General features: G+C 40.6%; 2 protein-coding genes across 2 annotated transcripts; both read left to right on the forward strand.

Annotated features, from left to right (window-relative positions):
- The first annotated feature begins 3,661 nt into the window (after positions 1 to 3,661).
- ptgfr (prostaglandin F receptor (FP)) lies at positions 3,662 to 7,975 on the forward strand. The gene is made up of 3 exons (XM_026344857.1): positions 3,662 to 3,837; positions 4,541 to 5,349; positions 6,653 to 7,975. The coding sequence occupies exons 2-3, from the start codon at positions 4,555 to 4,557 to the stop codon at positions 6,965 to 6,967; spliced, it is 1,110 nt and encodes a 369-aa protein (XP_026200642.1). The 5' UTR covers positions 3,662 to 3,837; positions 4,541 to 4,554; the 3' UTR covers positions 6,968 to 7,975.
- A 403-nt stretch (positions 7,976 to 8,378) lies between these two features.
- On the forward strand, positions 8,379 to 11,909 carry btf3l4 (basic transcription factor 3-like 4). Its single transcript, XM_026343188.1, has 6 exons — positions 8,379 to 8,489; positions 8,899 to 8,960; positions 9,848 to 9,961; positions 10,067 to 10,268; positions 11,451 to 11,510; positions 11,589 to 11,909. Exons 2-6 carry the CDS (start codon positions 8,907 to 8,909, stop codon positions 11,633 to 11,635), a joined length of 477 nt encoding a protein of 158 aa, XP_026198973.1. The 5' UTR covers positions 8,379 to 8,489; positions 8,899 to 8,906; the 3' UTR covers positions 11,636 to 11,909.
- Positions 11,910 to 11,992: the final 83 nt, after the last annotated feature.

The following is an 11,992-nucleotide window of genomic DNA, read 5'->3' on the forward strand; positions in this document are numbered from 1 at the left end:
TTGTGGTAACAAGTCACATTGGATATGCATGCAACTCAATCACGTCAGTGAAAAAACAGATGGTGTCCAGGAGTCAATTAATGGTATAAATTCCTTCATCCTCCAGGAAGTGCCAGCATACTCTCATCACATGAGGCCGGGCATTGTTGCCACCAGGGGCAACCCAAGACCCACTGCACCAGTGTAGGGTCTGACAGTGGCCCCTAAGGATTTTATCCCGATACCTAATGGCACTCAGGGTGCTGTTGTCTGACCTGTATAGGTCTGTGCACCCTCCACTGATATGCCTCCCCAGACCATCACTGACCCACCATCAAACCGGTCATGCTAAATAATGTAACAGGCAGCGTAACATTCTGCCTGACTCATGGAATCTTCTCCATGCTCTTGAGACTGTGCTGAGAGACACAGCAAACTTTCTGACAATGGTACATACTGATGTGACAACCTGGAGGATTTAGACTGCCTGTTCAACCTCTGTAGGGTCCAGGTATCACCTCATGCTACCAGTAGTGACACTGACCCTAGCCAAATGCAAAACTAGTGAACAAACTGTCAGAAAAGATGAGGAGGGAAAAATGTTAGTGGCCTCCACCTATAAAACCATTCCTGTTGTGGGGGTCATCTCATTGTTGCCCTCTAGTGCACACAGTGTTAATTTCATCAACAACAAATCAGCTGAAACAACTCTATCTGCTACTTAATCAATATCCCACAAGATTAACTGACTTGATGCTAAACTCTGATTAAAAAGGTCTTCCTTTATTTTATTTTATTTTTTAAAAATATGTGTAAGGAATGTGCACAACAGAAGTCCAAGAACTCCATTCACTCCATTGAGACTATTTTTATGTTAAGATGAATTCAGGGTAAGTGAAAAACCTGTGTGATGATGAGAAAGACATGAGTCATGTTCATCGTAAAGGCGTCATGAACACTAATGTGATAAAAACTTGGAGAGGAGTGTCACGTCAATCCAGCACTGAAATGACACCTCACGGCATGCAGAGAAACAGATTCAAGACTAGACTGTGGCAGAAACTGCTTGGTTAATAGCAGTGAAACACCCTAGGCGAGTGAGTTTGGAAGTGGGAGAGACAGATGCAGACGGGGTGAAAGAGAGAGAATGAGTGTTCAGCGAAGAACACCTACCTAATTACACCTTTGCTTTATTAGATGATAAAGGAAGATAACAAAGCTTTACATGATGATGCATAATGCTGCCTCTGAGGAGGAAACATGATGGGATTTTGCCTAGACCACAAAAAGAATAAAAGGAAAGGTCACATCCGAACACGGCCTTCACGTCACTGGTGTTGCATTTACTGTGTAGGGTTCTAACGAACAACAGACAGTGTATGAAATGCACATAGGAATGATCTTTTTCTTCTAACTTTACTCATTGAAAGAAAAAGCAATGACATGTGAAGAGGGCATGGGGTGCTACTTCTGTTGAGAAACGGATTATAAAGGAAATTAACTTTTTGGAGGATGGGCTGCTCTTCAAACTTCAGGCGTGATAGAGCATTAATGCCCTCCAGGATGCAGCAATAAGTGGGATATTAAGAAAATGAATCCACTTGTCTTATCAAACTGAACTTCAATTAAACTTTTATCTAAAGGAAATGCCACTCAGATTGGAGCGCGATATGAACATCCAAGAATAATTGTAGATGGGAAAGTTCAAATCAGTTTCATTATGATAAATATTACTAAAGTGTGATTTACATGCATAAAATATATTTGGTTTTAGCCTGCGGTGTGACCCAGGGGTTTTTGGACTCAGTTGCTGGGAACACAGCTGTTTTATTAAGCTATTTGTTAAGAAATGCCAAGCACTGGACTGAGGTCAAGACCCAGTCAATCAATATGCTGACCCTGGAGTCGATGAAAGTGATAAGTTTACTGGGTCGGTGACTGCACTCTCTTGGGAACTTACTGAAAAGGAATAAACTGATCGTGTGAAATGCGTCTGTGCAAACGGTTTGTTCTTTCTGCTACTTCACTCTTCCACCAAATCATGTTTCCCCCCCCTCTTGAAATTTGCTCCTTGCTGTGAGAGAGGAGTCGATGAGAAAGCGGAGTACAAAGTCGACTTCCTTGTCAGAGAAATGACACAATCATCATCTAAAAGCTAAAACCCGCCTCCCTGCTCAAGCAGGATACACGTATCCTGTGTGGAGAGACTGATATTTGCAACCGCTGCAGATGGGTGGTGACACTTTGTCACAAGATTTAATTTCCACAATAAAACTGAACAAACCAAAATACAATTCAGAGACGCATATGGTCAACGAGAGCAGAAACACATGGGAGCAATATGAAAAAAAAAAAAAACTGGAGATGAACTAGGGGTGCAGACCAATGTGCAAACACCAAGTTTGAAAATTTTAAACATGCAGTGTAATCAAAATAAATAAATAAATAAACAAACATTGATAAATTTGATTTGAAGATGTGCACTGTTTTTTTGACAGTAACAATTATAATGGTCCTGCACTAGGCATTAGAAGGTATGAGGAGTATGAAAAGTAAATGCACTTAAGTTCATGTTGTTGTGGAAAACCCCCCTGTTAGTTATTACTCAACAGTGAAGCTCACATCCGGTCTTTTGACAGCAGTGATTAAGATGATACTGATACTGATATTGTCATGATCGCATTTGTCCCATATCTGCTTATTCTTTTCTAATAAACTTCAATTGCCTGAATGTTCTTTGCTCGGGCTTCACAAAAGGCACAGATTTGCTCTCTGCAAGTTGAGGAGCTTCTTTTGTTTGGTTCCTGATTTGTCTGCATCTTAAAGCACTTTCATCTTTTTATTTTATTTGATTCTGCCTCTAGTTTGTCTGAAAATGTTAAAGTTCATGTTGTTGTCTTAGGCTGGTAGTTATAGATAGAGTTAAGCATTTTCAGTGGAGCAGTTTAAAGGCCTCAATGACAAAGTGTAAATTGAAACAAATAAAACAGATGCTTAAATATACACAGTGTCTGTTGATCCAGTATAAACAAAAGTCTCTGTAAAACCTTACAAATACACAAAACAGTCTTAATTTGAATATAAATAAATATGGAAAACCCAATGGACTAGAACACCAGCATCTGTTGCTGAAATGAGGCATACCTGTCTCCATCCATCTCCATCCTTTTATCACAGTGGTGATAGTTTTTCTCATCTATAGCATGAAACGAACAAAATCACAGCTGATTTCACGCTGTCACAGACAAAGCCTACCTCCAGGACATTAAGGTAAGTTGTTGACAGTGTGCAGATAGAGCAGCAGGAGAATCCAACTAGACGCACTGACAAAGTGGAGTAAAGAAAGATGAGAGATTACAATAACCTCACAATTACGGTAATAGAAAACATGAATATACAGCAATAAATTAATTTAAAAAAAAGAACATATGGAGCACCTTGATACATGTGAGTAAAAATATATATGACACAGGTTTTCATGGATAATCAAAATATTTAATAGGATTTATTTTGGCAACGTGTGCACAGGTGTGTGCGTTGTTATTCCAAGTCAATGTTGATACAAAACAAAGTATGCTAATTTTTGCAGAATGCGACAACTGTACTGCCTCCGAGGTGGGTTTAAGTCGGAACTGATATCAGAGACTGATCCTCGTCCGTGCGCCCTCACTGAGGTTTGGCACCGGCTGAGCGCACACGGATCAAGCGGCTTCGACGGGAATATTGAGGAGAGCAGGATCCAATGTAATGTCATTTAACTCCTGGGCTCTAACAGGACTCTACTTTGTTTTACTGGCTGTCACGAAAAAGCACAGAGAGAGAAGACGCTGTTGACTCATGGAGAGCTGATAGACTGAGGTAAGGAACCGCAGCGCGCACTGAGCATCAGGCGCAGCTGGTTACGCGACGTGGAGCGAAGAATTCCGCGAATGAAACGTTGATTTATGTGGAAAACATTCAGGGTTTGTGTCGAAAAACAGCGGTGGAAGAAGAATCAGTTTAAAAAAAATTCAAATGTCTTTCTTGAGTAAAAGTACACGTGTAAACATTAGTAAAAGTATTAGCATGTAGTGTGTAGTTCCCAGTAGGTATAATGAATGTGCCATTTATTTAAAGCAATGTCACATTTCACCTGAATGTATATTATATTTTATCATATTATTAGATTAGAGGAGTTGATGAATTATTATGTACATGCTTTATTGTCACAGCTGGAGTTAAGCTGTTGATTGATGATCATATGTTTTGATTCTAATGATTAGACTGATAACTTGAATTACTTCATATGCTTCTGGCAGCTTGTCGTTTCCCCACTAGAGATCAATAAAGTCCTCACTATTACAATGTTTTTGCTGTTGTTGGTTTCGTAACTAATCTGATTCAGTAAAGTAACACAGTGGAGTAAAGTACAATATTTAACTTTGAAGTGAAAGTAGGAGCTCAAGTACAAAGAACTCAGAATGATACTCACTTGAATATTATTTATGTTACATGCAGCATGACATTGTAGGGTGAGTTTAATGAAAGATATAAGTCTTAGTGTCCACTGTGCTCTTTCCAGATTTCATTTGCACCATGTCAGCCAATGAGAGCTCAGAAGCGGGCTGCAGGTCAGAGGTGAGACCCAGCAACGACACCTGCATCCAGAAGGAACTGTCCGTCACTGCCTCCGTCATCTCCATGACTGTGGGCATCTTCTCCAACGGCCTTGCCCTCTTTATCCTAATCAAATCCTACAACCGCATCCGGATCAGGTCCAGGGCGTCTTTTCTGCTGTTTGCCAGCAGCCTGGTGGTCACAGACCTGCTGGGCCACGTCATCAACGGCTCCCTGGTGCTTTTTGTCTACAGCTCTCACAAGAGATGGGAAACATTCGACCCTTACCACATCGTGTGCAGCATCTTCGGGGTGTGCATGGTGTTCTTTGGCTTGAGCCCTTTGTTCTTGGGGAGCGCCATGGCAGTGGAGCGCTGCATTGGAGTCACCAGACCCATCTTCCACTCCACGGTCTTAGCCCCCCACCACATGAAAAGGCTGCTGGGCCTCACCTGGCTGCTAGCAGTCGTGGTGGCTCTGCTGCCCGTGCTGCTGTGGAGACCCTACAAGGTTCAGAGCTCCAGGAGCTTTTGCTTCTTCCACTTGGAGGAACCCAAAGACTGGCTGGATGTCTTCCTGCCTCTGCTCTTCTCTCTGCTGGGGCTACTGGCCCTGCTAGTCTCCATTGTTTGCAATACTCTGACGAGCTGCACTCTGCTGCAGGCCAGACTGCGCCGCAAGCTTCACCGCAGAGGCACTTCTTACCACGTAGAGATGATTTGCCAGCTCCTGGCCATCATGTTGGTATCCTGTGTGTGCTGGGGACCATTACTGGTAAGAATTTGTTTTCAGGACCATTGACCTTGCCATATGACATAAAAAGAAAAAACAATAGAGTGCAGGATGACATTGCAAGAGCTCTTTTGAGGTTAGCAGTTCCACATTCCCTGATGTTATGAGGTGGATCTCCTTATTAAACCAGGTATAATTATCTAAAAGTCATCACATTTAAATTCACAATTAACATTTTCAGATGTTCCCACCATGTCGGCTAGATGTATTTTAAACGTCATTAAGTACAAAGTGACCGCTGAAGACAGTGAAAATCTGTTGTAAAATAAGACAGAAACCTGGCAGGTCCAATTTCATGTGATGTGGGATGAAAAGCTGACTCAAGAAAAAGGTTTTCAAGATTCTCACACTGCTGCCTGTCATCTGCAATCAGTCGATCTCTTTCATTCCCCACTGCTGAAGCTCCCATGCACAGCAGAACTCGAATACATTTTGCTGTACAGCCTTTCCTCTTTCCGGACACCTAGAAAAGTGCAGAATGTACAGCACTCCACAGCACACATACAAACCTCCTCAGTGTTTTTCTCCAGCACAACGTCACACATACAGTACAGCACAGAGGGACTTAGGGAACATTTAACAGTTTTTCAGGAAATCGGAGTAAACAGCTGCTGTGAGTAAACTTTGCAACGGGTGTGACCCGGCACATAATTTGTCACAATTACAGTCCACTGAAAACAAGCCTTGGTATGTTCGGTATAAGAACATGACGGAGTGAGATTGAAGAGGTATTTTAAATCATTTTAAACTCTGTTTGAGTTTCAGGAAAGGCACTGGTTTTCAAACTGTGAATAATTCTACTCTGACTGTAAAAGGGCTTTTTTTTTTTTTTTTTTTACTAGTCACATTACAAGTTGTTCGAACTGTTTTTATGAGCAAATGCATCATGTTAAAGATTTACATCTACTGAATGGCTTATTTGTGGAAAGGAGCGGATGTCTTGCTCAGATGGACAGCATCTGATCTGCTGTTTGAAAGATTATTCTTCATATCAAATGTATTTATTTAAAGGAACTATTTGCATATCTATCAAAACATTAGGGGCCACCGAAAAGGAAGTCACTCAAACCTTAAACAAGCTTTAAAGATTTGCACATTAGTGATGATAAATAATTCAGTTTAGTGTCACCTAATTTGTCCATTAGCACAGTCAATATGAGACTGTTAATTATTCATTTGTCTTCTTCTGCCTAATAAGATGTTAATTGCATTGTTTAAAAAATGTATATGCAGTTATTCACTTTTTCTGTCCCTTAATCTTTTTTGAATTGTACCAATCTTTCAGATCTATGTCATCATTGTGAGCACCAGAGCCAAAGATGAGTCTACGTCTTTCAATCTGCTGATGGTTGTACGCATGGCCACGTGGAACCAGATCCTGGACCCCTGGGTCTACATCCTGCTGAGGAGGGCCGTAATGAAGAAAATCTTCATGTTGTTCTACTGCTGCTGGGGCTCAAAGTCCCGCAGCCTACACCGCTGGCAGTGCAGCATGCTCCGCAGCTCAGTGGAGACCAGCAACTCCGGTGGTGACCCGTCTCAGTACCACTGCCCTGGCAGATTACCTCTGTCAGACACTGCGATCAAATCCATCACCTGAACCTCGGCCTGAATGGTTTGATTTGGAAACATTTGAGAACTGAGGAAACAAAGGGAAGAAACTCACTCTAAGAGGAAGAGTCCATTTTCATGTAAATGTATCAACTGGCAGTGTTATGGTGTGTTATAAAATGTGGGAATACATTTTCTTTTGTATCTTTCAGCTGTTTTATGTGTTTAAAGCTGCCTAAAAAAATAGATTTAGTCGTTCCTTTGTTAGGCAGAATGTGATTGTCAGTGCGGTAGCCCCATGGGGCTTCACTATGTTTTTACCTCACCTGATAAATTCAATTTGCTATAGGCTACAGTACATGTGACAGGTCTCTCTGTGATGCTTCTCTATTTTCATGTGAACAGGTTTCAGTAGACAATTTATGTAGAGTGTGCGGACCACGAATGTCTGCAGCAGAATGTGTCCAGTCGTCAGATCTTCATCAGATCAGATCTAGTGTACAAAGACAGTAAGTGTAAAATGACACACTGTATAAATAGTTGTAAAAAAAAAATTACACTGGCTTATCAAAGTCCAGTCCCGTTTTTATTATCATGAACACCGTGAGCTGGTTTATTATTTGGAAATTGTCATCATAGATGGAATTTTTATAAATCTTATGGTCTTTATTTGTTAACAAATTAAATGTGTGTAACATCACTACGTATCTGAGCTTTATAATGCCAAAAAATAAAAAATTGAAAGCTGTTGTGTTAGATTCAGGCATGTCTGTTGGAGGGTAATATGTACATTAACGAAAATGTGATGCTTTAGTAGTATGTCATCTTTCCCTGATGAAATCTTTTCAGTGTCTTTGGGCTAAACTGTGTAATAAAAGTGAAAATGGCAGAACAAAAACCATCCCAGAGGAAATTGAATGCCATGAAAAATGTTTTGTTGTGATGCATGGGAGTCGGTAATGTGTGTCAGGAGGTAAAGCAGAGAACAAATACAGTGGAAAAACAAAAAGTTCTCTTAAAATAAATTAAAATCTACTAATTTCCTCATGAATTAAAGACAATAAGGACATGTAAATAAATTATGTTAATTAATTATGGGCTGTTTTATGGCATTTTATTTAGTGTGAGTTTTAATGACAATTTAATACATCAATTCGCAGCAGGTGTTTAAAAATGCATTATTCATTGATCAAATTCAAAACTGTGAGAATAATCATTATTCCAGCAACGCAGCTCAGGCTCCATATGAGACCTGTGTTTTCTTTTAGAGGGCAAAGGTTAGTTTGTGGATATGAGAAGTTTATTTAGACCTCTCCACGGTGTAATATTGAAGTGACCTTTCTTTTATTAACACATATTGACCTTCCTGGAGTCCACAAGTCCAGAAACGTCGTTTGGTGTAGTGTACAAACTGACCTGTAGGTGGCAGCGCGGCGCTCAGTCCTCCATCTGATCGGAAGCGCAGCAGAAGAAGAAGAAGAAGAAAAAAAAATCCATATGACATGTGACGCAATCTCTTCCTCATAACCTCCATCTTTCAGTGCCGCATGTCTGTGAGGATCTCTGAGCAGGTTTGTGAGGAAACAAACTGTTGATTTGTGCGACTTGTGCGAGGTTTGTGAAGTATGTGTGTGTGTGTGTGATCGTGTGGTCGGGGCGGAGCTGCGGGCTCGAACGGAGCAGGGACACGCTGGGTGTGCTCGGCGTGTCGGGCCCTGGCTTGTGTTTTCATCTTTGCAGCTGCTAAACAAACACACACACAGCAGGTTGATCCGACTGTCTGCTGACAAGTTGGAGCTGGTCTGAGGCGTAAATGCACCAGAAAGGTCGCTGCCGATCGTTTAGACAACCTGCTGCTGCTGTAGTTCCCATCACCTCCGTCTGCTGCAGCCACGAGCTGGAGTCCTGTCGCTCAGCTCATGCACCCTGCGCACAACATGTCTTTGTTATTAACGTGTGTGCAACTTTCCCACATTGTAGGAGAAAACATGAATCAAGAGAAACTGGCGAAACTTCAAGCCCAGGTCCGGATAGGAGGAAAGGTGAGTTAACACTCAGGAAGTGTCGTCGGTCCACTTCAATTAATTTAAAAGCAGATGATAGGAGAATAATGTGAGGTTTGAGACGCTCATACTTTATATTCATGATTATAATGATAACAGGCAACTATAACTGGCTAATCATATTTCAACCCGCTACTCTCTGGGAATAGGGGATAATCAGCTTTTTCTAAAAGTTGTTTTTCCAGTAAAAAACTAAATTTGGTGAATAAACAGTTGTTAACACACGAGTTCATTCATCACAATAGAGCCTCATCTCATTCCTGAGTTGGTTTGAGTCAGGTTTTCTATAAGACATTTGCATTTATGGATATAAAATAAAAACATTTAAGTAGAAACGCGTCTTTTGTCCATGTAATTTATTTTATTAAAATACATCATACATAACAACATACATCTCTTAAACTAAATTAATTAGTCCCAAACAAAATGTCAAATACATGTTCAGTCCATATTGATAAAATAAATGTATAATTGTGATAATCTGTGTTAGTATTACTAAGCCCAATGTTATAAAGCCAAATTAATTTCCAAATTTACTTTCTCCTCCCCTGGTCTCCAGGACCCTGTGACTTCACTGTTTGTTGTGTTTGTAGGTGCAACAAAGCCTTTCTGACTAGAGTCAGCAGTGATGCTGTTAGTTACTCTTTAAATGTGATTAGTTAACTCTGTTGGATCTGTTTAATAAAGAAAATAAGAACTTGACATAACTGAAAATAAAATGGGTAGATTCATTAATCAGGAGACTGTTGATTGCAGCCATAATTGAAGGTATTATTATTTTATGTCACATCATGATACGTTTTTATCTACTGTAACATGCATTCATCCTCCTGATGCTGTCGCTCAGACTGTTATTTTGGTTTCAGGGCTCTGCACGCAGGAAGAAGAAGGTGGTACACAGAACTGCAACAGCTGATGACAAGAAGCTTCAGAGTTCATTAAAGAAGTTGGCTGTGAACAATATTGCTGGAATAGAGGAGGTAAATTGGTATGGATCTGCAGGAAAAGGAAACTCTAAATGTTTACACACCGTTTGGTACATTCATATGATTATGTGTGTGCGCTCAACGGTCTTCTTTTCTCAGGTGAACATGATCAAGGATGATGGGACTGTGATTCACTTCAACAACCCCAAAGTCCAGGCCTCTCTGTCCGCGAACACCTTCGCCATCACGGGCCACGCTGAGACCAAGCAGCTGACAGAGATGCTTCCCGGCATCCTCAGTCAGCTCGGGGCAGACAGCCTCAGCAGCCTGCGCAAACTGGCTGAACAGTTCCCTCGACAAGGTGGGTGCAGGGTACCTGGACCTGCAGTACCAGACTTTTGGTTTTTCACAAGTAGTAAGAGTAAGAAGCTGTGTCTAAGCTGCAAATGGTTTGTTATTGTCTTTATTTAAAGCAGCGCTAAATAGATTTTACATGCTGGTGACTTTAAAAGTTTGGAATTTACTGATGAAATCTTGAATTTCACTATTCAGAAATAATTTTGGCATTATTGGATTCACCAACTCGACAAGTCAATGGGCAAATGTCACCATGTTGGAAAGTCCCATTTTCACTGCTGTTAAGGAGACAGTTTACATTAGAATTGGTTATTTCCTAAAAAAAGATTTAATTTGAATTTCTGCTAGACGGGGTATTATTGCAGTTAAGTCAAATATTTATATTCAGTCACTTGGCAGGCGCTTGTATCCATAGGGGCTTAAAAGTGAAGTATAAACCCAGCAAAAAGTTTTAGTCAGACAGGAGCTGTTTGAAGCAAAGTCTCATGAGAAGAAATGTTATAAACTGTGGTGTGACTAATTTTTGGTTGATTAAGAGGTAAAGAGAGGTCGACAGATCGTGTAGTATTAGGAGTATTAGTATATAGGAGCACTGGGCCGTTGCATTGGCAGTTCAGAGTCCATGACGGTCAGCAGGGCTGTTCCAAAGCCGGACTGGTCAACATCAAGAAGGTTATTGAGACCTAATAGAAAATGTAATATTTGGTTGAAGACTGTTCATAAAGCTATTATCCAGGTCACTAACATGGGTTTTTGTTAATACCACACACTCCTATCATCTCTAACCGGCAGAGAGCTGAAATTTAACACGTTAACATAACTGTTAAGTAAATAACTTAAGTTATGTTGGCGTGTTAGATTCCACCTCTTGTCCTATTGTGTATTTGTTATATACAGTACCATGCTGGTATACTGTATTTCTGGTGCCTCCAGAGAACAGCAGCAGAAAAAAACCTGCGAGTGAGGGATTACAGTGACATGTTCCCGTTCATTATGAAGGAACATGTCACTGTGTGGCACATTGATTTTATTTTTTAGGTATATTTCGCAGCAGTGGAGCTGTACTGAACAGACTTCGGTTGTACTGCAGCTTTTTCCTGGAATTTGTTGATGGTAAGAGAATCTCTCTAACTGTGGTTATAATCCATATATCATTTTTTTTTTTTTGTCCTGCATTTCATCTCAGCTCTTGACAGCAAGGCTCCAAAGGCAGAGGACATTGAGGAAGAGGATGATGATGTTCCAGGTATGGGCCGTCATCAAATATGTTTTCATAATCAACCCGCACTTTGATCAGTGTAAGTAATCTGTATTTGTTCTGCAGATCTGGTGGAGAACTTTGACGAAGCGTCAAAGAATGAGGCAAACTGAGGCACGTGGAGATCACGTGCACATGGACTGCAATGAATTGAGAAACCTTCTGTGGTGTTTTTAAGTCTAGTCACACACACACCTCCACAAATAGAGACTTTTCTATTCCATGACGGCCCACTGATGTCCCAGTCAGACTGACTTGTGCACTCATAAAAGAAATAAATCCCTTCACTACAGTGTCAGTCATGGTCGGGATTACAGTGGTCATTAGTGCTGAAGTCTTACAACTGTTTTGTTTATGAAACAAAATAAAGGGGATTAACATTTTTTAGATGGTGTTGTGGTCATTGAGATGATCTTCTACATGTTTCTTATTCAAATTAAAGATTTTATGATTTGGTTAATATGCGTGGA

This window comes from Anabas testudineus, chromosome 4 (genome assembly GCF_900324465.2).
Source record: "Anabas testudineus chromosome 4, fAnaTes1.2, whole genome shotgun sequence".
Lineage (NCBI taxonomy): Eukaryota > Metazoa > Chordata > Actinopteri > Anabantiformes > Anabantidae > Anabas > Anabas testudineus.